Source organism: Crocodylus siamensis, chromosome 9, assembly GCF_052110815.1.
Source record: "Crocodylus siamensis isolate JL-2025a chromosome 9, ASM5211081v1, whole genome shotgun sequence".
NCBI classification, from domain to species: Eukaryota; Metazoa; Chordata; order Crocodylia; family Crocodylidae; genus Crocodylus; species Crocodylus siamensis.
In genome coordinates, this window is record NC_143403.1 from 69,855,627 (window position 1) to 69,882,782 (window position 27,156).

A 27,156-nucleotide genomic window follows, 5' to 3' on the forward strand; every position below is an offset into this window, starting at 1 on the left:
CTTCCTTCCCTGAGCCCCTTCCTCGGGTTCGCATCGCAGAATTGCTGTGGCTCGTGCACTCTGATGCCGCTTCTCTATATTCAGCCATGATTTTACTGATCACAGCGCAAAGTTGGAGGAAGCAGCTGTTGTCCCCTCGCTCTTTAACCGTAATCCGCGAGCGGTCTCCTACGACAAGTGGCAGAGGCACAATGATGAAAGACATTGAATTGATCTCCTAACAGCCTCCGTTTTGGGAACTATTTTTCTCTGTTATTTATCCACCCTGCGAGACTTAAGGAAAGGCGTTTCCCTCCCATCAGCCAATAGCTTTTGCTTTAGGATGTGTGAAGCAGCAAAATGCCCTTATTTGGTAAAGTCAACTTGCTACCTGCTGTAGGACTTGAATATTGAGCATGTTGCTAACCTAAGCTGCTGCAGCCTGCTAAAAGCCTCCATCTTCTGATTTACCCTTTTGGGTTAACTTTCCTTGTACGCTCACCGTGGACGAATATCCAGCAGAATACCACAAATTGTTACCACGAACTATATTGCTGGCCCTAAATGGTAATGGATTAGGAAAAGGATTTAGTTTCTTGTAGCAGGAGTGAACTAATTTTAAGTGGCATATCAACACTTGAGACTTACTGCAAATCCTTAACTAATTAAAAGATTACATTTAAAAAAAAAAAAAAAAAAAAAAAAGGGCAAAAAAACTCAAAACTGCCGGGATTATGGCAGGCTGCAAACACGCTGATTTGGCATCTAAGATGCAAACTTTGCAGCAGGCTTGACTCGGACGTTGCTGCCAGACTTTATTTTTAATAGTGTTAGAAACTTTGAATGTGGTATTTTCAGTGGCTGTTCTCATGCCATGCTCCAAAATGACTGTTTCTAGCATCTTCACTTCTGCAATAATGACACGTTCTGTATTTAATTGATGTGTTCAACACTTTTTCATAGTGCTTTTCATGCATGCTGATTCCCCCTCTCAACTAATGGTAATTTCCCTATGGTGTCATTGGGAAGAGTACTTGGTTTTCTCCAAATAGTGAGTCAACTGCAGGGCTGGGATTAAAGCGCAAGGGCTCCTTGTTCCCTGCCGGTGTTCGTTCTGCTTGATGCTGTCCCGTGTGGTCTTCCCATTTCTCCTTGGGTGGGAAGGAGATCCGCTCTTGTGCTCCAGACCAGTATGTCCACAAAAGCCCATCTCTTTTAACGATGATGCCCTCTTTGATAAACTGGTGGAGAAACCCCCCCGGCTCCACTTCAACTCACCTCTGCCCCAGCAGGCATTAGACTGTGTCCAAGGGCAAATCTCACTGCTGGTTTTAGGACTGTCTCTGGGAAGAGTGCTAAGAGTCGACCATTATAGTCTACTACTGTGGTCTCGTTATAGACGTGGTACAGAGACAGCCGGGGCTCACATAGCCCGCAGAGAGCAGAGCAGATGTGTGAAGTCGTTAAGTGGAGTTAAAACTGAGCCAGGCCCCTGTGTGAAGAGTGCTTTGGCAGGGGTGAAGCCCAAGTCTTTCCCCACTTGGACCCATACTTGACCCAAAACCGCTGGGAAGCACGCTGCAGGTGCGAATATGGCAATCCACACATTTTCTTTGAGGACGTTCCTATCTGGCCGCGAGGCTTCGTGATGCTCCTGCCCAGCTCACCTCCGTGCAGCGCGCAGTGGCTGGAGAGGGGATGCCCTGGGCTTGACTCGGGAGCGGGTAATGGGTTTTATTGTCCTGCAGCCACGCTGCTGGCTCTGTTGGGAGAGCAATACGGTCGGATCAAAAATGTTTTTGAAAAGGGAACAGAAATGTTTTTGAAAAGGGAACCACTCAATCGAATGTGTGTGTGGAAACAGTGCTCTGCACAGCTCTTCCTCTTTGCCGAGGGCTTAGGAAAAACCCCGTGATTTCCGATGTACTGTGAAAACAGAGTGTTTTTTGTTTGACCGCAGCTCATCAGCTTCACCGAAGTGATCAGGCCTCTTTTAGCTGCTTTTGGAGAGCGGCACAGCCGTTCGTACCATCAGCCCGCACGTGCCTCTACATGGGCCTGCGTGGTTATTTTTACCGGTCCTGTTTTGTCAGGACTCTGCAAGATTAGTCTTTTGGACAAACGATAGCTTCGCTATGCTTTGGGGTGCCAGGGGCCACTGCTTTCAATGTAAAGATTGGATGGCTGCGTGGCCAGCCATGGGAGCGCGTGTCCCCTTGCGCTGGCAGATGTGCGAAGTCGTGCTTTCGAGAGCATGGCTTTTAGCCAGAATCCTTAGTAATAAGAAATTAAATTGCGTGCCGGTGCTGCTATGCAGGCGCGCGGCCTGAGAGCGCGGTCACTGGCCGGTGCCGTGCAAACACTGGATACCCGCATGTGTGCAAACATCCCGCATGCCGCTCGCCCTTTATCGCTCCCTGTCCCTTCACCTTCATAAAATGATATATCTGAGACCTCTCTCTTTCTCAGTTTGGGGCCAGCACACCCTGACTTAACACATCTGTATCCAAGCCTGATGTTGTCTCTGTTCTCCCATTAAAAGGGCTTTGTTTCCATGTTTGCCATCCTGACATCTTCCATGTGACAAATCTGCATGATTATAAATCATGCTCCTATACTGTTCACCTGGAACGTGCTCCGGTGTACTTCAGATGTAAATGCAAAGTTGATCAGAAAGTCAGCAGAAGTGTTCGACTTGAGAGGAAGAAACCATGAAGTGCAGCAGCACTCTGGAAAAACCTTGCCCCAAACCATTCCCCTGTATCTCCAAGGCAACAGCTACTCTCTTTACATGAGAAGAAGGATTTGTGCTCTGGTTTTTCCTTCTGCCCCCTGCAAAGGTACCATAGATGATACTGCGCAAGATGGACTATTAACCCGAGTCCCAGTTTTCCACCCTCAGTCATTTCCGTGTTCACAAGTTCATTGAAGACGGTTTGCAAATTATTGCCGAGGTGGTCATTTTGGCAGTGGTAGAGTTGGGAATCAGGAGCATCTGCTGTATTTTGGGCTCCCAAGCTGTTTTGCCAAGTGGTAGCCAAGAAGAAAAGAAGGTGTCGGGAGTCGCTATGCTTGGGTTTGCTTGGCTGACCATAAGGACTTGTGTAAAATGAGTGTGTTTGAATCCTAAGTCACTATGCACAGGGCTGCTTTCAGACCACAGCACCGGATTGCACTAACGGTGCTTCAAGACGGTTATAAAAGCCCAGCTCCAATTTAGGCCATCAGAAACTTTCCAGGCAGTCTCTTTTTACCAGGGATCCTGGTTTTCTCTGCTTTAAAATATCCCCAATTTTGAGTTAAAAAAGTAACCCCAAAATCCACATTTCCATGATTAAAATGAAACATTGCTATATACATATGACATATATACATGACACCCCCCCCTCCCCCCCCCACACATATATAGTGATGTTTCATTTTAATCATGGAAGCGTGGATTTTGGTTAAAAAAGTAATCCCAAAACTGGGGCTTTTTTTAAATCGGAGAAAACCAGGATCCCTGCTTATTACCCTAGGATGAGTTTGCTGTCACAATCACTCAGCTGGTTGAAGTCATGGTATTCTGGTGTCTTGATTAGGCAGGTGGGAAAAGTTTGCAATTTAATGCCTTAGTTCAAACTGGGTTTACCCGGCCCCACTAAGAGAAGACTGTTAAAAGACCCAGAACTGCTTGGTCAAACAGGCACCAACATAATCTGCAGCTAATCCTTGTCATATCCTCTTAGGCTCAGAAAATAACTTTATGCCTTCCTTAAGAATGGTTATACGTATTCATTTACCTGTTTCAGTCTCATTCCTAACTACCCGTTCCTTTTGATTTAGCTCTTTATTTGGATTTGATTTGTCATGCAACTGGGAAAATGCAGCCCAGTGTTGAGAGAGACTAGACTGTGAGTAATTCATTTTTTAAGTTGATCAGTTCAATGTTTTAACCTGTTGCTATCTTTAACATTAGAGCATGCAAAACGACTTAAGTAGGCTTTAACTCTGAGCAACTTCAGGGCGTCTGGTTTGTGTCAAGTCTTTAATTTTAAAGAGTTTCAGAGGCAACTGGAGGGGACGTTGAAGCAACACAGTATTGTCTGTGAAGCCTAAATTTAGCCGTTTAGGAAATGGTTGCTGCTTGGTTTCGTAACGACATCAGCTCTTACTCCTTTACAACATCTCGGGGGGGGTTGTTTTTTCACTTGGCAGCTAGGTTGTAAGGTTGATAGTCCTCAGAAGCTAATTTCCAGCCCCGTTCTATGTAGGAAGCTTTGAGTTGCAATAGTTGGCTTCATGGTAATTAGGAGCAGACCTAAAGGTCAAGGAACGTTACCACCAAACTGCACAATTGAAACTCGGGCTGCTGCATCTGTGTCATCAGATCAATTCAGTTCAGATCCGGCCGTGAGACTTTCTTACCATTCTTCGTGCAGACATTTTCGCTTTAAAAAAAAAAAAAAAAAAAGAAGAATGGGGTCAGTTTAAAATCCTTCAGGTTTTAAAAAGAAAGAGTTGAAGGCGGTTTATGGTACTTTACCTTCACAAAACTCCCATGCATTTTGCCAGCACTCAAATATTTATATCCCTTGTTTCCGTGGGATAGACTTGAAAAGAGAGAATGGTGGGATGACTTGCAATCAAGGAAATCCATTTTTTTTCTTTCCTTTTCTTAATTTTTCACTTGCAGCAAGCTCCAGTGTTCCTTGTGCCGTTAGTATGTGAAAGCAGTCGGTCGACAGAGCGGTGGTTACAGCTGACAGTCACTTTACTGTTGAACCAGGAAGCAATTTGAATAATTGAACGAACTGTAAATTACTCAAATTCAGTCTCCTCGAATTCAGAAAAAAACCTCTGCAGGAGTTAGTTTTCTTTGAAGATTTATACTTATGACGGGCTTGATTTAGGCAAATGCTCTAGAAGTTTGCTACATCCATGGCAAACATGATTTGCATGTATTGTAGGTAGGCATGGAGGCTGTCTGTATAGTGGATCTTACCGCTGTCTTGGTCTTACCCTGGTACCCGGTAAAGCAGCATCACGGTCAGCGAGTCGGCTCACTGCAGAGGATGGCGGCTAGGCATTAGGGAGAGGATTAATGGGATTTGCAATCGTACTTCTTCCAGTAGAGGGGCAGGTGTATCATAGTGGGCTGGTGGGTCTGGAAGTCTGCATGTTTGTGGTCTGCTGCTTCTCTTCTGGGAAAAGAAGGCCTTGCTCTGCCTAGTTGCCTATCCAGCCTTTTCTACAAACAAGCTCAGTTCCCTTAAAATAAAAACACCCATCCAACCTGGGGGAGTCAGTGACCCAAACACTGGTCCATTTTGCCTGGAGTCATTGTTGGCCTCCACCAAAACCTTAGGGTGGCAAGATAGGAGCCATGCTACCCTCCTTGCTTTGCAGGGGATGTTGCTAAGGAAATGTTGCTGCTTGGCCTTCTCAAGCACGAGTGTGGCCTTGTTTGTCCGGAGCATCTCCCAGTAAGACCAGTCAGTGGGAGCTGGGTGGCTATATACTGGTGAAAACACAAATCTCCGTTGTTTCCTGCATGCGTGAGCACGCACATTTCAAATTCTGAGGTTCTCAGCGTTTAAGTGGGCCTGGGATCGTGCCAGATTAGTTTCCATTGTTCACATGTGAGATATGTAAAAGCAAGGCCTTAATGTACTGCAGGGTTTGGGAGGAAATGATGGAGAGCTGAGGACATGCTCTCCCTGATGCTGTGAAATGCCCTGCCGGGTGCATTGCCTGGGTTTGGTTTGCATATCACAGCTCTCTCTCTCTTTTTTCCCTTTTTAGACAGGTAGAATTGACAAGTCTTACCCAACGGTGTGCGGTCACACGGGACCGGTGCTGGACATAGACTGGTGTCCTCACAACGATCAAGTCATTGCCAGCGGCTCCGAGGACTGCACGGTCATGGTAAGTTTAGGCCATTGTATTGCAAAGCCCAAGATCTGGCCAGTTTTGGAAATTTCCCTTGTTTCTGTACTCTTCAAACAAAGGCTTTTGGAGAGAGGGTGAGTGAGTTTTTATGGTACTGATGTTTCATTGTTCTCCGGTACAGCTCCATTACTGAGGCTTATTTCAGCATAAAAGGTTGAGTGTACAGGTGACTTTCTGCTTTGGAAAACAGGTATATGCTTCCTGTGAAAATGTTCTATTTTTACGACCTGCTGGAAGGTCCTACCCAGCCATCAGGTGAAGGCTTTGGCTCCCAGGACTTTTGACAGCTGTGGGCATCCCGTATATATGAAGACAGTAGATAAAAGTCTGGTCCATGATTAAGCAATGAGAAAAACGTTTGGCGATGGCAGAATCCTGGAGGAAAGAAAGGTGTTTGACAGCCTCATCACAGCTGCATGATGGTGAGGTGAAGTCCCAAGAGAAAATTTCCTCTCTGGGTGTGGGTACGGATGCTTTGCTAGGCTAAAAAGAGAAGTCTGGGGCAAGAAGCACCAGGTCAAATAGCCTAGACTGAGCTTAGCAGTACTGCGTGATAGTTATGTATGATGTTCACCAAGTTGTTAGCTAGGAAGAAACCTGTATAAAGTCTAAGTTCTGCCTGGAAACACAGTGGGGCAATGGGATTTTGTAGTCTCACACGCATCCGTTTAACTTCTTGCACTGCTCAAGAAGCTTAACCCTTTACAAGGACCTTATCTCTTCTTACTGTCCTGCTGGGGGGTCTGATTTGGTGTAATTACCTGGCCTTTCCACACCCTTTATAACCACGGGAGTATCTGTTGCATTGCGTTTCTGGAAGGCTTCTCTCCCCTCCTGACCTCGGGAGCTGGTTGACGTCTCTGAGGGGTGAGGAGAAGGAAGAGAGCCAGATTAAGGGCTCCTACCCTATAGCTTCAACAGCGGAGGTGTGGGACCAGTGGAGTAAGGAAGGACAAGGCCACTTGGTTTTATTACTGCGGCAGCCCTGGTTTTAGGGGTGGTAGAGTTTTGTTTCCTACATCAACAGGATGTGTGCACATGTCAAAACCTAGAGAGAATCCAAATTTTGCAGCTGCCAGCCTTGATCCTGAATTCCTCCTGATGTTGATAACAGCGCGCTGAACAACATGTGGCCCTCAGCAGTGACAGGCGTCCAATTCAGGGCATGCTAACGCTGCAGAACAATTTTAAGTACATCCCCCCCGTGCTGGTGTCACTTTGAAGAGTCTTCAGCTTCGTTTAGAAACTTCATGTTGAAACCTCATTACGGGGAAAGTCAAGTGAATCCTAGAGCTTCCCTTCTTTTCATCCTACAAACACTGACGGTGATGGGGGCTTTCTTCCCCAGGGGCTTTGTTCAGGGACTGTACTGCCTGTGAGCTGTCTTGGAAGCCAGAGGCCATTAGCAGAATGTATCCTGTTCCCATTTAAAAAAGAGCAAACAAACTTGGGTTTGTGATGGTCCCCACGGAAGTGGACCAGTGTTATAGATTTCGTAGACATTTGGGCTAGAAGGGACCTCGGAAGATCATCGAGTCCAGCCCCCCGCCCCGGGGGCTGGAAGTCAACTGGGGCCAAAGGATCCCAGTTATAAGAGAGAGATCCAGTGTTCTGCAGGACACTGCAATTGAGAGTGCATGTGGAGTGGGGCAGACGTGCTTGGGAACATGGACATCAGCAGAATGAGCAGAGCCAAAGCCGTTGCTGCTTTACAAGAGCAGAAGGAAGTCTCTAATTCAAGATGCTGCAGGAAACAGATTGGAAGGATCCAGAGGGATCCAGGAAGATCAACTGCATGCGGTGGCGGCTTGCCCGTGTGAGACCTGCTAACAGGAGATGGTTGGCCTTCAAGCAAGTAAGGAAGTAGGGTAGTTTACACAGGGCCTTCAAGACTGACACCTGAATGGACAGGTGTATCTACTGTAGACTAAGTACCGTCATTGCAAATTGTAAATGGGTGTTGGTTCACACAGTTTCAGATGCAACTTACTTCTAATACTGTGTAGGGAGATGTCAGGGTGAATTGTATCTGGTGTGGAGGTGTCTCAAAGAGAAGTGATGGAGAACCCCAAACCTCTTTTGACATTTTCAGCTAGGCAAGGTAGAGCTACAGTGAAGGGAACAAGCACGCGCTGGGTAGGATGATGCACTGTCCTAATGGATCTGTCTGTCGCTGACCGCTGTCTTGTCTGGGCCTTAGCAACTTAGCATCGTGCTTTCTCCATTTGTCTTTGTTAAAGGTTGCAAACCTCCAGCTTCCTGAGCCCGTTCCAAATGAGCGTTCAGGTATTATTTAAAAAAAAAAAAAAAGTGTAGTTGTTCATCAGCTCTGCACTCTTTGTGAGTAGCTGAGATGAAACAAGAAAACCATACCTGCTGCGATCAGGAGAATCACAGATTCGGCTCAAGAGCATCCGCTTTGCTTCTGAAAAATGTCATTTTTAATTATGGCCCATGAATTGGGGCTAAAAATGGTAGTCCAGTAAGGTACCCCAAGTCCCCGATGGATCTCCCACTGATGTTGGAGGCTGTTTTCAGGACATTCAAAGGGGGCAGAGGGGGTAGAAGCAAAGTACATTTCATTATCATTGAGCTTCAAAATGTTCTGGCCCAGATGGACAGTCCTGTTCCTTCTCTTTTTGTCATCGCTTTTGCTGTTTCTGTCTCTGTTCTCCCATTTTTTCTCTAGCAGTAACTACCAAGTATTACACTTCCTGGGGTCCCAGTGATAAAAATGGTCTTAATTAGGTAGTTAATGGCCTGTGAAGTGTTTTTAGACCTTTGTTAACAGCCTGTTGAGATTAACGGGGCTGAGGGTGCCTCCTTGAGCTATGTTTCAGGTTTTCTATGAGGTCAGTTGCAGTGTTTTATAGGGTAGATAAACTTTGCAACTGGGAGGGCTAGAAGCTTGTTCAAATAAAAGCTTAGATGCCGTTGACTCAGCAATTGCCCTGTGGGTGCTGGATAAACCTTGCTCAAGTCTGGTAGCAGCTCTGTAGTTTAGGCAGGCCACAGGGAGTCCTGCACTGGAGCCTGTGTTCGTTTAGCAGGTGATTTGCTTTATAATGCTTTAGGCCTTTGCCAAGCCCTTGTTGATCTTCAGTGGAAAAGGGATTGGAGGGTGAAGTTCAAGTGAAATGCATGAAGTGCGAGCTCAGGTATAAGCACGAGCATGTTCACATTTTTGAACATCTTTAGTCCAACTTGATCCCTGCAGCACCGCCTCCGTGACAGCAGCTCTGCCAGCCTGAGCGAACACACAACCTGAGTCTGTGCTTTGGGTCGAAAGAAGGAGAAAAGCAACAGCAAAATCTCACGGCCGTCTCTGTTCTGCAGAAGCAGGGTCTTTAGGAGATTGGAGTAACCTGCTTCTTTTGTCTTTGCATGGAAAAAGCAGTGGCATTGGCACAGACCAGTTTGCTTCCCTGACATTGGAAAGCTGAGCTACTAGATGTCTTCCAAATCAGCCACGCAGCCAGTGACAGGCTTGTCCGGATTGGACTGGCATCATTTAATCATGTGTAGTTCTGTGACTCTTCCAGAACTTAGCTGCAGGCTCCTCGGTGCGTGGGTCATGGGCTCCGACTGAGCGCATGTGTGCAGTCTGACTGAGGCCCTACGCCTTAATGATAGGAATGTAAAGGACTATCCTTTCCTACCTAATTTCTCTGCTTTTTCACTGAAAAATGGGATGAGCAATCCTTGCGCCATCTCCATTGCTTTCGGCAAGGCCCCTTTTAGGATGCAGATTCATTGCGCCGCCTCTTTTGGATATTCCCTCTGAAGAATGATTTTCCTGTGCCAATAAATAAGGAACTAGTTAAATGTTCATGTTGTAGCCCCTTTTGAACAACTGCACTTCACTGCAGGGGGGGTTGTACTTTTTTTTTTTTTTTTAATTCAGCTGGAAATGGCTCTGAAAACAGGAATTCATGTCAGCACAAATGAGCAATGCTTTTACATAAAAGTGAGTGGCTGGTTTGTCAGCATGAAAATCAGCCCATGGAAGAGGACTTGATCGGGCAAAGAATTTAATAAACTCTTCATGTGCTGAATATTTCAAAACCTGACCTAGAGCCCTTGTAATGACCGGAAGCATCGGACTGTCAATGGGTTTGGTTCTGTTACTGCTTTTATGGCCCTTACTGCTGTATCTGGACGCCTGAGATGCCCAAGAAAAGACTTGTTCGGATGCCCAAGGAGGCACGTGGCACGACAAAGGGCCTCTTGCGAGAGCGTGAGAGATTCTCCTCCTCCTCCAGATGTGGAAACGGAGGTGCCGAAAGGCAAAGTCATCTCCCCAAGGCGACGCAGTCATGGGTGGAGCTGGGACCTAGAACCTCAGGTCTTCAGAGACACTTCTTGGCTTCAGCCGCTGCGTATAAAGCCTCTTCCTAGGCTGTCAGCTAAAACTGTACATGATTATGAACATATCGCCTCTAGTCCTGACTCACCAAGCTCCTCTCTGTGCTGTGTGGAGGGTACGAGCAGAGCCAGCTATCAACGTTCGGTAAGGGCGCAAAGGAAGTGGTGCTGCAAAATGGCAGAAGCATCCTTCCCCTAGGCGCTGAGCTGCAGCATGCCAGCTCATCACGGTTTCACTTCCTTTTACTGCAGGTGGTTTCAGAGGCTCTGACTCAGAAAATGGAGGCGGTAGAAATTGTTCCTGAGGTCAAAGAAATGGATCTTGCAAGGTCTCCTTTGCATCTGTTATTCTGGGTGATCAGCTAACTGGGCCCTGCATCCAGCGTGGAAGCTCCCTGGCTTCCCCCGTCTCTGACTTCATCCCATACTGATGAGATGCTGCACCCTGAAGAGGAACCCTGACCTTTTACTCTCCCTGGTTTTGCAGTACCAAGCAGGATTACAAGGCGGATCGTGTCTGTAATCTGCAGAGGATTACACTGATCTGCAGCTGCTGTGAAATGCAAGTGGCTTTTCCCCTTCCCAAGTTCCCCTTGTCTCAGCATTTGCCTGCCTATAGGTTTTTATTATTTATTTCCCTGGTATTTATGAGTGCAGGACCCCAGTGCATAGCTCCTTCTTGAGCTCCTGAGTGGTGGCAAATTATTTCTTTGCTGGAAGCCCTGCCTCACGGGTTTTTTTTCCCTCACCAAGTGACTGGAGGGGATGTAGAGTAGGGGTATCGGATGGTGCCAGAGCTCCAGTAGAGAGACATGGTCATGGCTAGAGAGCGTCTCTCGTCTTTCAGGTTCGAGTCTGGCCTAAGTCAATACAAAGGGGAAATTGTTTCTAGCTGATAGCTCTTCCACCGCTCCTGAATGGAGTAAGTTTGACCTTGATGACGGATATCTGCCTGAAGGATAGGCAGCTAGCTCGCTTGGCAGTATCCCCAGAATGACCAGAGCTGTGTTAGACCGTGAGACTGACCTGCTGTCTGTTCCCGGGTGGTGCATGAAGCATTTGGGGATTGTTGGTAGGAAAGGACTTGCACAACATGACTGTAATCTGTGCAGATATATTGATTTTTGTATAGAAAAAACCAACCCCGCACTTAACGGTGAGATGCTAGAAGCAGCACCCCTGTTAAAACTGTCACTGGTTTTCTTCTGGTTCCCAAAGCTGACGGTGCAGAGCTGTCTCTCGACTGTAGCATGGCCAGGTGACTGGGCAGGCGAGGGCGATGGGCAGTGCTGGGGGGGTGCTCCTCTGTCTTACTGCGCAGTGCTTTCCCTCTTGCTGCCTTTGCAGTCAGGAGGAAGCAATCGGGAGGCCTGGCATCCTCGGAGGGGGCGAAGGGGGTGGCGTACAGCCCCCTTGCTCTGTGAGGGGGAGAGATGGGGATTAGCACTGAAATCCGGGCTGCCCTCGCAGCGCGCCTGCGCATGCCCACTTCATTTTCCAAAATCCACTTGAATTACAACTCGTACCAGCTGACAGAGGACCTGGCTCTGACGGTTCACTGTTGAGTATTATGGGAAGGATCTGATTCTTTCTGGGGGGAAAAAAATAAAACAAAAACCCAAACAATAGAAGGTGGAAACAATTTGCCGTTCTGCTGCCATCTATCGGTGTGTAGCTACCATCGCTTGGTGTTTTGTGTCTTTACTATATATAGGTCAGGTTGGATTCAGGAGCGGATGGCCAGCAGTGAGTCACTGTCCTGATTTGACATGAAGGACTCGAAGGAGCCTGATCTTTGGTGTTTGGGCTTTCCCTCCTTTGAATGGGACCTTCTCGCTGTGGGAAGAGACCTCTTGCCCTACACGGATCCCACGAGGGGCTGGAAGGGAAGAAAGCCAGCAGTGCTGTCTGCATAGATGATGCCGGCGCACCTTTCTAAGCTTCAGTGTCAGCAACCCTTGCTTCCCGGATGAATCCACAGCAGAAACCAGACTTCTAATTTGATGCTGAAACCAACGGGCAAAGCTGTTTAATCCACTCACAGCTGCTGTTGTTAAAAGTGGAAACCCAAACTCTGAAATGGCTGCTTGATCCTTCCCAGAGAGGACAGCTGCTGTTCAGAAATGCACCAGCTGGCTCAGAGGCACTTTTGAGATGCAAGACAATTTCTTTGAATCCCATGATCCAGGACAGTGCCTTTATTTAAAGGGAAGTGGTTGTCTCTTTGGGCAGGAGAAGGATGGAGATGTGAACTCTTAGCATGCCCATCCGCAGAGAGATGTACCAGGGGCTAGTGAATGGTTTCCCCCATCTCTGCTTTCTGGCCCAGTTCACAGGGGCCGGGTATTACCGATACCTCAAAGACAGAAGGAGTATGTGTCCTAGAGGTGATGACTGTCCTGTAACTCTTTTCCCCTCCCTCTTTGGCAGGTGTGGCAGATTCCAGAGAACGGCCTCACTCTCTCCTTGACGGAGCCCGTGGTGGTGTTAGAAGGCCATTCGAAAAGAGTTGGCATCGTGGCCTGGCATCCGACCGCACGCAACGTGCTGCTCAGTGCAGGTAGGAGGTGTCAGGGTGGTGAACGAGAGATTCTCCCGCACTTCCTTCCATGCCAGGTCGCTCTGAGCAGCGTTTCTGAGCCCCTGGCACCTGTTCCCTGGCACGGGGCGAGTCAGAGCAATGCCCGTGCAAGGAGTTTTGGCTCTGAGGCACAGCCCGGACTTGGAGCGATGCTGCATTTCCTCTGTGCATCAGGGTGTTGCCGACCGGCTGCTTTCTGCAGTGAGTGCTTTGCACCCCTGGGCAGTTATGTGAAGGAAGCTTAAAGCACTGCAGATTTTATTAATCGACCAGTACAAAGGCTGTTCCAGGTTCAGCTACTCAAGTTCCCCCAACATGCATGCATGCTTGCTTTTAACAACAGCTTAATGCATTTCTCCTTCCCGTTTTGGATTCTTACGGAAAGACGTTTCATGGTAACTAGTGATTATAGAGTAGGGCAGCGCTCTGTCATTGGTACTGCAGAGAGATCATAAGCATGTGCCTCAGAGACCCCCTCCCTCTCTCCAGTCCCCTTGTTGCCAGCCTCCTCGTTAGCAAAAGCACTAGAAAGTTCCTAAAAGCAATTTCAGTCTTGACATGGGGTCACTGTGTGAACGGTGGTGCTGGAAACCCTGTAGCGAGGTGGGTCTGCGGCAAGAGTTTATCTAGCGCAGCTGTTCGGGAGAGCAGCGACTGCATGCTGGTGGGCACATCTGTTTCCAGGGTGGTCTTGCATCAAACTCTGGCTCTGAATGTGCCGCTGACCTGGTTTCACTCCCAGGTGGTCAGTGCTTGAGGTCCTGCCTCCAGGAGAGAACAACGCCGATTTAATTGAATCTGTGTAGCCCCTTGGGAAAGCTTTTCCTGTTTTGATTTGAAATGGTCTTACTGAATGGGTGCAACTTCTTTAAAGCAATCCTGCTGAGAGTCTCCATAAGAGACTGGATGAACAGTCTTGTGAATAATGTCTCCATAGCTCCTGGATTTGCTTTCCCCAAACTTGGTGTTTAGTATTTACTACCTTTTATTATCTCTGTCTATAAGGCGAGGTTCAGCTGCAGGTGTTTCTGGATGGGAGAATATGGTGGGGGGGCTGGGGGGCGTGTTTTGCTGTCCAGGTTGTCCCTGGATGGCCCGTGGCAATGATTTCTTAACATGACCTGAGTCTGTACAAAGCTTTGGCTAGACTTAGGTCAGGACTTCTGTAATGGAAACGAACAGTTTTGACTGATTTTTTTTTTTTTTTTCCCTGGGTCCCCTGTGTGCTATCTCTGCAGAGGCAGACCTAACCAGAGTTTGTACTGAGAGTATTGGTAGGCCTTTGGGGCCCGGGGCTGGCTGGGTTTGACCCATATGATTGCTTGCATCGTGGGGTCTCACTGAGGCCGCTTGTGTCTGATGGAGCTCTGTATCCCACAGCATCCTTGTAGTACAAAAGGTCGCCTTGCTTTTAGCTTTGGAAAGGTCCAGGTAGACTGGAGGGGATCGGGGAGAGGGATTGAGGGCCGTGGGTTTACAGGTCAAAAGCCGAGAGCACTGGCCAGACCGATTTGGAATATTTCTTCAGGGCAGGAACAGGTGTAACATTTGAAACACTCCAGAGGGCACGTGCGTCCATCTGTCTGTCTGTCTCCCCATTTGGGGTGCTGTAGAAATGGCAAAAGCACTGCAAAAACAGCCCCGAAGGGCATGGGGGTTGTAGGTCTGCCCATAGCTGAAACTTTTGCTGACAACACCAAGTTGTAGGGCGAGGTGGGCACGCTGGAGGGGAGGGACAGACTCCAGCTGGATCCAGACAGGTCACAGGGGTGGGTGGATGAGAACAGGATGGGTTTCAACACCGACAAGTGAAAGTTGCTGTTCCTGGGGAGGAAGAGCCGGCACCATACCTACAGGTGGGGGAACTCCCCTCTTGTCAGCACGGAGGCGGAAAAGGATCTTGGAGTCATCACTGATGCCAAGATGAACACGGGCCGGCAGTGTGGGGACGCGGTCAGGAAGGCCACCCGCACCTTGTCCTGCATCCACAGATGCAGGGAGTCGATCCTCCCCCTCTATGCGGCACTGGTCAGGCCGCAGCTGGAGGACTGCGTCCAGGTCTGGGCGCCACACTTCAGGAGGGATGTGGACTGCATGGAGAGGGCCCAGAGGAGGCCACTCGCATGGTTGGGGGCAGCAGGGCAGGCCCTACGAGGAGAGGCGATGGGACCTGAACCTGTTCAGCCTTCACAAGAGAAGGCTGAGGGGGATCTGGTGGCCGTCTATAATCTCACTGGGGGGACCAGCAGAAAATAGGTGAGGCTCCGTTCCTCCAGGCACCACCTGGGATACAAGGAATAACGGCCACAAATTGATTGAGAGCAGGTTCAGGCTGGACACCAGGAGACATTACTTTACAGTGAGGGCTGCCAGGCTCTGGAATGGGCTGCCAAGGGAGGTGGTGCTCTCTTCTACCTTGGGGGTCTTCAAGAGGAGGCTGGACAGATATCTGGCTGGGGTGATATGATCCCGGCACCTGTTCCTGCCTGGGGCAGGGGGTTGGACTTGATGATCTGTTCAGGTCCCTTCTGACCCTAGAAACTATGAAACTATTACATTTTTGTGGCACTTCAAAGTACATCTGCTCCTTGAAATACCTTGCATATCGGGCGTGTCCCCATTCTTGGTGCATTGGGTGAAATGCAGCTGAGGACAGGGCACGTTGCACTCATGCACCTTCCTCAGCACCCTTGAACCTCCCTGGTTTTCACCTTGTGCTTCACTTGTGCCCAAGACCTCTCCTCCTCTTATGTGGCCTTCTCATGCTTCTTGACAGTCCTTGCATGCACCTCCATGACCACGCCGTGCTGCCCCACATGCCTCTCCCCGGCGCTCCTGTGCAGCTGTGTCCTCACCCTGCTCCATGGCCCTCGCCCTTCCACAACCTCCTTCCTCTTCTTCACTTCCTTATCCTGCTGGCTGGCCGGCAAAACCAGTGCCTGCTCCATTAGCCCACTTCCCCTCCGTGGCTGGGTGCACCTGTATTGTGGGCCAGCACACAGCTGGGTGTTGGTGTGCCTGCCTGGGGCCTCTCTGCTGCAGCTCCTCTGTGCATGCACCTCAGGTGTTGCTACAGCACGGTGGTCTCAACACTACGCCCTGGGCCACTGTCAGCTTGCAGGCATTGTATCGGTGATATCTTTATCGAGGTAGAAATGCTCCCACGCTTTGCAAAATCTCACTCCACGGCTGAGGTGTGAGCAGTTGGGTGCTGGTTGCCCAAGTCCCCTAGTCTTGTCAGTCACCTTTGTGGTCATCTCTTCTTCCTCTTCCTGCTCATCATTTCTCAGGGTGTTCAGCACCAAAAAGAAATCTAAAATGCTACAGAAGGTCTAAAATGCCCAAACCCAAGTGCCTGTAGAAGAAACGTGTCAAATCAGCCCATTTTTACTGCAGAATTTCCACCGCTCTGTTCCCGGAGGGCTGACTGAGTCGGTCTTGCACTGGAAAGCACTGCCGCACCGAACCTGTGCTGGCTGAACTGGCGGACACCTCTACCACCGAGTGTCTGGGCTCAACCTTGAGCCTCTCTGGACAGACTGGGGGTTTTGAAGCTTTTGCTGATCTGATTCTCATTGCTTACCTGGCATTTAGCATGGGGGTTGAATGAGCACTAAATACTCCTCGTGGCCTCCCGGGTGAGCTGGTGTCACCCGTACAGACATGAGCGAGGGCCTAAGACCCCAGAGGCTGTAGGGAGCAGATCCCAGATCTCTGTTAGCGCGTGGCCACGTGCCTGCTACGAGAGCCAGTCGAGGAAGTCTTTGGCTCCTTGCACATGCCTTTCATATCCGTGCATGGTGCCTGTGGATCCTGGCCTGTTCATCGATGTGCTCGGGTGGGACAGCTCGCACAGAAAGGACTGCATGCATCCTCCCCTTTTCTCCCAGCTGGTCGCCCTCGCTGGTGGAGCGCTCGGCTTCCCCTGCCCTCAGTCGGTCTGTAACTGGTCCTGGCAGCCAGCAGATGCGGTGGGTATCAGTCCCAGCATTTGCTCCACACACTGCTCTGTTTGCTTGCCTTGGGCTCAGTCCCTGTTTACTCAGGCTTCTCGGCAGAGACTAAAACTCAAGGCAGGCTGTAGGGCCAAGGGGGTACGCTTGGAGGAGCTGGGGGCCCTGGAGCCAAGACCTCCCCAGGCTCCCTCCTCTCCCCCAGCCGATCTGCAGCAACTCTCGTTCCAGTCAAAGGGTCCCCTTTGTCTCTCCCATCCCAGTTCCCTCTTCAGCATGTGATCAGACCAGGAATCGCCAGCACTTTGGGCACAAGAGCGATTTTCAAAGAGGCAGGGGCCCCGAGGCTTTTCCCCAGAAGCCTTTCAACATCCGAGGACCCAGAGTCATTCATATGCTGCATCCTAGGCCAGGCATCGAGGGTTTCAGGCTGAGCGTTTCCAGCTGGGAGCGTGGCACTGCGGGGACCCGTGGGGGTTCGGGGAGGAGACTGAGTTTCCTCTCTCCTAGATGAGCGTTGGTGCCTCCCCTTGCCATGCGGGGGTGCGGTCGCGGTGCATTGCCACACTGAATTGCAGGACCCAGCCGGGACTCAGCAGCTCACAAGTCAGTCTTTAGGGCAGAAGATGGATGCAGGAGGGGGCAGGGGAGGGCGGCAGGCAGACAAGGGGCTGAGATGCCGGCAGTGTGACTGGGTGCAGGAGAAAACCTGGCCATCACTTCCTTCCCATGTGGAGGGACCCGATACCCACGTGTGCAGGGTGCTTTGAAGGCGACGCACGCTGCATGTGTGCAGAGCGTTCTCGCCAGGATGGAAAAGGCCGTTTGCTCGGCGAAAGCCTCTGCTCTCACAACCAGGGGCCAAATGGAAGCTGGAAGTAGGGTAGGGATAGCAATCGAGGGCTGTCAAGCTGTAGAGCTCTTGGCAGAGATGTGGGAGGACATGAGGGAAGCCTTTGGGGTGGCTGTGTTTCTGGACAGACCCCAGCCAAAGATCAGGTGCAGCACATGGTTTGGGGGTAATGCGAGCTCAGTGATGTAGCAGGCAGCTGAAATGCTCGGAAGCGGTACTTTGCCTTCTGCAGCAAAGAGGAAGGCTTCTGCCCCTGGTTGTCAAGGGTATTCTTGGCCAAGCTAGATCCATAAAAGCCCCACTGAGCTGAGCACAACATGGACCAAAGCAATTTCCATAGGCTGTTCCCCCAGCTGGTCTGCACCATCGTCACTGAAGCAAATAGAAATGTTCTGCAACAGCCGGCACTGGCCTTTCTGCAGCCTGCCACTCAGCTATTCAGATAGTCTTCATGTCCTGCTTGCTAATTTATATCAATTTTTTATCCCCCTAATCCGCTGATAATCCTCATTAAAGGTTTTGTGTGAATTCTCCTGGAGCTGCTTACACGTTTCAATCCATCCCCTCTTATTCTTGAATCGCGGGAGCTGGGAAGAGACAGCACGAGGCTGCCTGAAGGCGCCACTCTGCACCGTGGGGCCGTCTCTTCCGAGTCTCGTGTGGCATTGACCACGTGCCGTGATGTTCCCATCAAACACGCACCCTCATCTCAAATGCACGTGCAGACGGCAACTGTTCTGGTTTGGATGTTTTCAGCTAGATGCCTTCTTAGAAGGAGCGCAGTCCTTTTCTGGTCATGACAGGGCTGTGCTAGGGAAACACCGGCTGCACATCTTAAAGCCATGTGAAGTGATGAGTCTCTTTGTTCTGGGGAGCCTTTGCAGCGAAGCAGGCTGAAGATTGAGTTGCTGCTTCCTCCAGAGAAGGGAGACAGCTGGAAATAGCTTTTAAAACGCATTAAAGACGGGCCTGTATGCTTCGTGTGCCAATATTCGGGCACTTCATATATGGCTGCTTTCCTCCTCCAGGTTGCGATAACGTAGTCATCATCTGGAACGTGGGGACAGGCGAACCCCTCATCAACCTGGACGACATGCACTCGGACATGATTTACAACGTAAGCTGGAATCGCAACGGCAGCCTGATCTGCACGGCTTCCAAGGACAAAAAAGTCCGGGTCATCGACCCCCGGAAACAAGAAATCGTTGCTGTGAGTATGTGCAGCGTTGTAAAATCAATGCAGTTTCCCAGCCGCGGGTGCTTTGCAACAGCATCTAGAGAGGAGACTGTGGTGGGGGGGGGGGAGTGCGTGGCTGAGATTTTTGCTTAAACCTGGAAAAATTACAGGAAGGGGAGAGGTCCTGTAGGATTTTGTCTCCCTTGATTAAGGTTCATGCTGGAGTTACCTATATTTGAGGTCCGGTTTTTAAAATGGCACCAGTATAATTTCACACCTAATTTCATGCACCATTGTGGTACCAGAGTTGAGGCTGCCAATGGTAAGTTAGTGGCCTGCCTGTTTTATTGGCATGGGCTATGGCATGGCTCAAATATCAATTTTGTTTTGATCGTGCTTTTAACAGTGTGTGATGCTGCCCACTAGGGAAAGTGGAGCTGAGCAGCTGCCGCTTCTCTTGTACGTTGGTCATTAATGCCTCCCCTTGAGCATTGAGCTCTGGTGTGTGGGTCACTTTTCTCTGGCTGCATAGGGGAGTGGTGCACATCAAGAGGGGGCACACGTGCAGCTGTCCTGGGGTGGTCAGTACTGCATCTCAGCACTAGGTGCCGGGTGAGCAGATACCTGCCCATGACGTGGACAGATGAAACTCAAAGCAGTATAAATTTACACAGGTAGCTTTTACCCCAGATTCAAGGGGAAGTTTGATTTTTTTTTTTTTTTAATTTTTAATTTATTTTTATTGTTTTTGCCTCATCTGTTCGCTGCTTATTTTGTGCTGGTATAACACTGACTACCTTGGGATACATGTTTGATCTCTTTGAGCCGTGGGATTCCAGGCAACTCAAAATCAAATTTGAGTTCATCTCTGACATGTTGGGATTTCTGTTTGATGCTGAAGGTGCTTTTTCTCCCCACACTTGCATTGCAGGAGAAAGATAAGGCCCACGAGGGAGCGCGACCCATGAGAGCCATTTTCCTCTCCGACGGCAACATCTTCACCACCGGCTTCAGCCGCATGAGCGAGCGGCAGCTTGCCCTGTGGAATCCAGTACGTGCCCTGCTCAACTGCTCTTCCTTTTGGTGAATCGTAGCCCTGTGTCAGGTTGAGTTCCTGGCCACAGTGGGCCTCCCAGCACTTGCAACATTTCAGTTTGGATAGCAGGGTTGTAGCCCCCCTTCCTCCAGGTGTCTAATCCAGCATCTCCTTATTACACCAACGGAGATCACTGGGATGGTTGGGTGTCACATTTTGTCTCTCACTAAGATGACCTCTCCTGTGCTTGGAGGAGGACTCTGGTGTCCTTCCAAGGACGTAGCTCAATACTGGAAGTGGCATTTATCACTGAACAGATCGGGTGATTCGTAAAAGAGCAATGGTCTTTGGAGAAGGCCACTTTGTCCCCAAATACTTTGTGTACCAGCCTGGGATGGTGCCCCGCTGACAGTTGAGCAGTAGGTCCTTATCTGTGCAGCTGACTTCAGAATGTGACTGGCTCAGATCTCTTTTGGGGCTTTAACATCTGAAAATCAACCGGCCTGTAATTGTTTAGCGCAAGCTGCTGTTACATGTGGCCCTTTGAAGAAGCATCATCCCTCTGTGACTAATTGCAAAGAATGTAGGCGGTGCATCGACAAGGGGGTGTTTTTGTTTTCTAATCGTATGGTTCAAATTCTCATTTGCAGAAAAATATGGAAGAGCCCATCGCCCTTCACGAAATGGACACCAGCAACGGGGTGCTGCTGCCCTTCTACGACCCAGACACCAATATCATTTACTTGTGTGGCAAGGTAAAGAACAGCGGCCAAAGGCACTGAAGTTGTAGCACCGCCCCAGCTGCAGCCCTAGTGCTTGTGTGGGGCCAGGAAAGCAGTATTTAGTGCGGCTCATTCACGCAGCATCATTTGTTCCGTAGGAAACTTGTCTACAACATTTCCTTCAAAACCAAAGATGGAAAAAATGTGTGTGGGCAGATGAACAGTTACAATCCTTTAATAGAGACTGTCACTGTTGAGCATGCATCTGATGATCTGATGCAGTTGCTTTGTCCATCCATTTCTAACCCACAGAATTTGAAGCTATATCGTGGTAGCTTAACCATGTTTCATTTCAGGGGTTAGCTGCCTCAGTTTACCTTTATCTTGCCATGGGGTAGGAGCTGAGAGATGAAAGTGTTACCATAGTTTCTCCCTCGCACCCTTTGAAGTGCTGTAATCTGTTTCATCTCTCCACTTCTTGAGAAACAAAGGCTAACACCTCACGAATTTTTCAAGGCTGCAGGAGAGTTTAGGCCTTTGGGACCTTGTGTCTGGATTGAACGCGAGTGTCCTCACTCTGTTAAGCATTTATCAAGATCCCAACCAGCCAGACTACAGGAAAGCCTCTGTTCTGACCTTGATCTGGGGAAAGGTTTATTTAGGCAAGTAGAGCTGTGCTTAAGAACATGAGTCGGACGTTTTTCCTTTTGCCCAGGCCTGCCTCTCTTCTTGATGTTGGTCTGTAATGACCCCTCTCTTAATGTTAAACAAAGATGCACGTAGAGGGTGCCCTCACGCGCTTTGCAAATGACTGAACATGTGGCAAGGCCAGTTTCAATGCTTGGGAGCCAGTCACTGGGAAATGAGACTTGTCTTCGTTAAAGTTGGCTCCTTCAGAGCTGTAAGTGCTGCAGGCTTCCTATGAGCCGGCAGTGTGCCCTTGTTGCAAGGGAGGCTAACAGCATACTGGGCTGCATTGGTAGGAGTGTTGCCAACAGATCAAGGGAAGTGATTATTTCCCTGTATTCTGCATTGGTGAGGCCACATCTAGAGTCCTGTGTCTAGTTTTGGTGCCTCCACTACAGAAGGGATGTGGACAAATTGGAGAAAGTCCAGTGGAGGGCTGGAAAAATGGTTCAGGACCTGGGGCACACAACTTGTGAAGAGAGGTGGAGGGAACTGGGCTTATTTAGTCTGGAGAAGTGAAAACTGAATGGCCTTCAACTGAAGGGTGGATCCAAAGAGGACAGAGCTGGACTGTTCTCAGTGGTGGCAGATGACAGAACAAGATCCAATGGTCTCAAGTTACTGCAAGGGAAGTTGAGGTTAGATGTTATGGAAAACTTTATCACAAGGAGATTAGTACAACACTGGAACAGGTTAGCCAGACTCTCCATCCTCGGAGGTTGTTAAGACCTGGCTGGACAAAGCCCTGGCTGGGATGATCTAGTTGGGGATGGTTCTGCTTTGAGCAGGCAGCTGGACTGTATCAGTGTGTCCCAACCTTTTCCAGCCCAAGGCACATTTACATTAATACAAATTCTCCATTTGCCATCCCTGTACTTATGAGCTCCTTGTAGCTTGTTGCCACAGCAAAAATCCACAGCACAGCAGTTCAGAGGCTTGCAAACTGAGCATCCCCCACAACCCACACATATGCAGTAGATGAATTCCCTTCTGATCGGCTGCTTCTCTCTTCTCCACAGCCGACACACGCGCGAGTCTTCTTCGAATATCTCATTGGCACGGCTTATTCACCAGTGCTAGGCAGCCGGAGAACTTTCTTCTCGTTAGTCCAAACTTCTCGTGGCACGCCAGTTGAAAAGCACTGGACTAGATGTGACCTCCTGAGGTCCCTTCCAACCCCCATTTTCTCTGGTTTCTAAGTAGCCAAAGATGAGCAAAATTAAAGATTAGGATCCATGCTAGCAGAGGGAGTATTTTTGTACTATCTAAGGACACTCCTTTCCCAGTGCTGCAGTGACTCTGGAGTCCTAGATCCCTCTGGAGCCAACAAGGAATAATGGTTTCCAGCCTCCTGTCCGATACCTCCCGGGCACCGCATAGTATTAGCCTTTCCTTCCACCCATACTCAGATGTTTCCTGTCCTTGTCAACTGCACATGCCGGCCATCAGCTGATTGGGCTTTTGTTTGTCAGTGAAATCCTTGTTGCAACAAGAAAGCCTCCATAATTGTGCTGTCAGATAACACTCAGCACTTCCCTTTTCAAAGTGCCATGCAAACAGCTGACCCTTCCCATGCCTTTCTAGGAAAAGTGGCAGCATTTCCCCCCGCCCCAGTTTGCTTGTGAGGAAACTGAGGCAGGGAGTTATCTCATCAATCCCTGCCGTAGCTGGTGTAGAAGCTGGAAATGAGCCGCGGAGGTCCCTGGTCTCCAAGGGGGTGCTGATATCGCTGTTCAGTGCCAAGGGCCAGAGAGATGCTGTTCAGATAACCATTACATGGGAGGTCTGCTTTACGATAATGGGGTAATGGGTCTTTGCCTGGTGGTGACGGTTCTGAGCAGGCCGGGACGAGGCCTGTTAGCCCGATGATCGATAGAAGCTTCAGCTGGAGGAAATTAGCTATAAAACGTGCATTACTCATGGGACAGTTGTTCCTGGTGTGTCTCTCCTTTCACGCAGGGCTGCTTGAAGGCCAGGTTATCGGGCTCTGGGATAATATTCCCTTGCAGTACAAGCTCCCCTGGCTGTTGCATTTGAACCCCTTCAGTGCTGCCTTCCCAGTCTGCATGCTTCTCCAGTATTGCCTCACTCATGGTAGCTTTGAATTCCTGATGTTTTGCAGCCTGCTCTGCATTGCCACAGGAAGTATAGGAGGAGCCAGGGAGTTGATGAGTTGCCTGGACATTTCCTCTTCAGAGCTAGAGATCAACCAAAGGAGACTGCAGCCTAGCTTTATGGTGCCCTGTAGGGGACAGGAGCTACTCCTGTGTTCTTAGCCCCCTCTTGCTTAGCGGGGAGCAGAGGCCTTCTAATTTTCCTTCTCTGATTTCTTGCAGGGTGACAGCAGCATTCGCTACTTCGAGATTACAGATGAATCCCCGTACGTCCACTACCTCAACACCTTCAGCAGCAAGGAGCCGCAGCGAGGGATGGGGTTCATGCCAAAGAGGGGCCTTGATGTGAACAAGTGTGAGATCGCCAGGTAAGAGGCACCTGTGGAAGGAGCAGGCAGCAGCAAGGCAGCCCGTGGTGTCTGCTTAAAAATCCTGCGTTCAGCTCCAGTGTGAGACACTGTGCAGTGCTGTGAAGTAACCTCACTCAAGCTAAAGACCCACTTGGCACCCAAAGTGGCACTAAAAGATCCTTTCAGCCTAGATAGCAAGAGATGGATTCAGAGAGCCCGTGTTAGGGAGGCAGGAGACAGCTTCACGTCCTGCCACTGTTTTGTCAGTAGCCTTCGCTCCTAGTGACACACGATACCATGGATACCTGCCCTGGGGATAATACAGTCTGAACTGAACTGGAAGTGGGTCAGCGTTCAAATTAGGACCGTAACAAATTGATGAGCAGCTTCTGACAGAGCAAACTGGCTACAGTCCACCTCGATTAAAAACCCAGGGTCAGTCTCAGGTCAAGTCTAAACCTCCTTTATCTCTACAAACTTTCATGTGAAAGCGGTCTCTTCAGCTGTCTAATAAAAATCTTCTCGTGCACACAAGGCAGCTGTCTGAGCTTAGGAGAGAAATGGGTTCTGGGTCCTGAATAGTACAGCAGTGCTGGGTGAGCTAGGAAATGCTGACATAGCTTACAAAGATCACTGCCAAGTGAACAAACCGTGACGAGGAGGAGAGACCATCTTAGTGGCTTAATGGATGATGGTCTCTAATAAAGACAGAGGGGGAAGGTAGACATGCATCAGGGCCCCCCTGTGTCACGCCAGTGCCGGCACGGGTGTGACCCAGCCCTGAAGGTGACTAGAAAGACGGAGCCCAGCCGTGGTGCTCCACACCGGCTTGGCTGCAACTAACTCTTTTTCCTTATTCCAAAGGTTCTTCAAGCTCCACGAGCGGAAGTGCGAGCCCATCATCATGACGGTCCCTCGAAAGGTGAGTCCCGCCAGCAGCCAGGCAAGGGAAGCCGCCTCGCGCCTTCCAGCCAAAAGCATCTGATCATTTGTGTTGTCTTCTGGCTTTCAGTCGGACCTCTTCCAAGATGACCTGTATCCTGACACGGCTGGCCCGGAAGCGGCTCTGGAAGCAGAGGAGTGGTTTGAGGGGAAGAACGCCGATCCGATCCTCATTTCCTTGAAACATGGGTACATTCCTGGCAAAAACAGGGACCTCAAGGTGGTCAAGAAAAACATACTGGACAACAAACCTGCCGCCAACAAGAAGAGCGACCTCATCACCGCCCCAAAGAAAGCAGTAGACACCTCAAACATTGTGAGTAAAAGCCATGGGCCACCTGTTTTTGGTGTCTGAGATGCAGCTGGAGCCCCCAAGCCTCTGCAGCAGTAGAAATAGCGTTGCCTACTGCAGGGATGGGCACGGGGCGTAGGAGACGTGTCGGGGCTGCTGGAGGTGTTGGTCTTCTGCATGAGAGGTACCTCCAAGATCAGCTGTAGCTGGGGAGGGTCCCTGTGCACCTTTGACACAGGAGGGCCAGGCCTGGCATCTGGCCCATCCTCTGTTCTGAGGTATTTACATTCCCTCGGAGCAGCTTTGGCAGAGGGATTTTGCATTGGTTGGTAGGTTGGGTCTTCTGGACCTGGCATGGCCTCGAAGATCTTGCTCTGTGTTCCTCAGAGCAGAGTGGTGGACCCTGACAAAGCTTGTTTCATGAGCTATTCAAAGAGAGCCACTTGATCAAGTGAAGAGCCATGGACCTTCACTGATGAGGCCATCCTTTGTCTAAAGCCAGACACAGAAAATCAGGCAAAACAACCCCTGACAAAGCGGGTCTCCTGAGGAGAGTGCCCCATGGTCTGGGAGCTGGGCCTGACACACCAGAGCAGCAGCTGGTTGTGAGAGTCCTTTCAGAGCATTTGTGAGGAGACCAAAACGGTGCTTATTCATGAGCAGAGCTCTAATGAAAAAGCGCAAACCTCAACCCTTCCCGTCCTTTCCCAAGAGGGCACTAATTCCACCGAAAGTATGGGTCTTCCTGCGTCAAGACCCATGCCATTGGCATGTTGCCTCATGTTCGAACCCTGCCTTTTAGCCCGCGAGCACCACGCTCCGTAACGCAGCAGCCCTGCATCGGCAAGACCCTTTGCGTGCTTTGGAAACCCCGAATGCGAGCGTGCCGAGCCCCTCCCCGCGGCGTTAACCGGCGCTTTTCTTTGTTCCAGCAAAACGATGCCAAATTGGACGAGATTTTGAAAGAGCTCAAATCTATAAAAGACACAATCTCCAATCAAGACGAGCGCATTTCCAAGCTAGAACAGCAGATGGCGAAGATTGCAAACTGAGCGCCGCGGGAGAGAGCAAAGGGAGCAGAACTCAAGCTGTTAGCTGGGTGCAGGGCTGCGGGGGGGCTGGGGGAGGCACTGCCATTCAAGAAGACATTCCATTTCCGAGGTTCGTCGAGCGGCACCGGGCGGCATTGCGATACGAACTTTACCATCCTCCGAAATTAAGATCAATGAAAGCCGACGATTAAAAGCCAAGCTTTTTAGCGAGAGGTTTCTTTTTTTTTTTTTTTTCCTCCTGATATTTTAATGATTTTATGTGACTTTTTTTTTTTGTCAGACTTAAAAGATCAAGTGCTACTTTTACAATCTTGCTGCAGGTGTTCTGAATTCTTGAGGACAAACGATTCCAACTTTCCACCGAGTGCCCAAATAGCTTGTTTTAAAAATAGAATTAGGGACCAATGCCATATTGTTCTTAATGAGTTTTTTAAGTTGCCAAAAAAAACTCCAAACAAACCCCCTCAAAATAACTTTTTACATTTTTCCTGTATGCCATTTTTGCAGTATTTGTGGGTTGGTTTTATTTTTCCTTTAATTGGAAGGGGCAGCACTGTGTGTGCGTGAGACTCTGTGTGTGTGTGTGTGTGTGTGTGTGTGTGTGTGTTTATACTGTTTCAGAGGACAAAATTGAAGCTATTTTGTACAAGCGTTCATTTTTTTTTTTCCTTTTGAACAATCAGATCCGTTTCATTTGCAGTGTAGACGAAGCTGTTGTAAAGACCCTGCATAAACTCATCTGAGCTGACTTGACTGCCTTTATTTTTATTTTTTTAACGTGTCCCCAACCACTGCTGCCTGCTTGTTTCAGAGTGAAGTAGTTTCAAGTCACTACAAAGCTCGTTCCCTATTTCTGCGTGCTAGTGGGATGATCTCATGTCCTGGAGTCATGTCGCTGTTCTGCCGTTACCCCGTGCTTTGGATTATTTTGACCTTGTCACAAGGGCATGTTGTGTTGTTAGCTGTTTCTTTTCTTTTCTTTTCTTTTTTTTTTTGAAGGCCTAAATGCATTTACACAAAAGATGTTTGTGTTATTTATCACCTGAACATTAGGTTTAGGATGTGCAATGAAATATCTTAAGCCAAATGCCCTGAAGGGTCATCTTGCAAGCTGATGGGATG

The 27,156-nt window shown here is 49.3% G+C and overlaps 1 protein-coding gene across 2 annotated transcripts in view; it reads left to right on the forward strand.

Annotated features, from left to right (window-relative positions):
* CORO1C (coronin 1C) overlaps positions 1-26,782 on the forward strand; it is a 67,293-nt gene extending 40,511 nt beyond the window's left edge. For both annotated transcript variants that reach the window (XM_090062570.1, XM_090062571.1), the window contains exons 3-11: positions 5,764-5,886; positions 12,706-12,835; positions 18,691-18,872; positions 19,771-19,890; positions 20,526-20,630; positions 23,621-23,766; positions 24,613-24,670; positions 24,761-25,006; positions 25,915-26,782. In XM_090062570.1, the coding sequence (XP_089918696.1) occupies positions 5,764-5,886; positions 12,706-12,835; positions 18,691-18,872; positions 19,771-19,890; positions 20,526-20,630; positions 23,621-23,766; positions 24,613-24,670; positions 24,761-25,006; positions 25,915-26,034 (1,230 nt within the window). In that variant the 3' untranslated portion in view covers positions 26,035-26,782. The remainder of the gene's footprint in view (positions 1-5,763; positions 5,887-12,705; positions 12,836-18,690; positions 18,873-19,770; positions 19,891-20,525; positions 20,631-23,620; positions 23,767-24,612; positions 24,671-24,760; positions 25,007-25,914) is intronic.
* Positions 26,783-27,156: the final 374 nt, after the last annotated feature.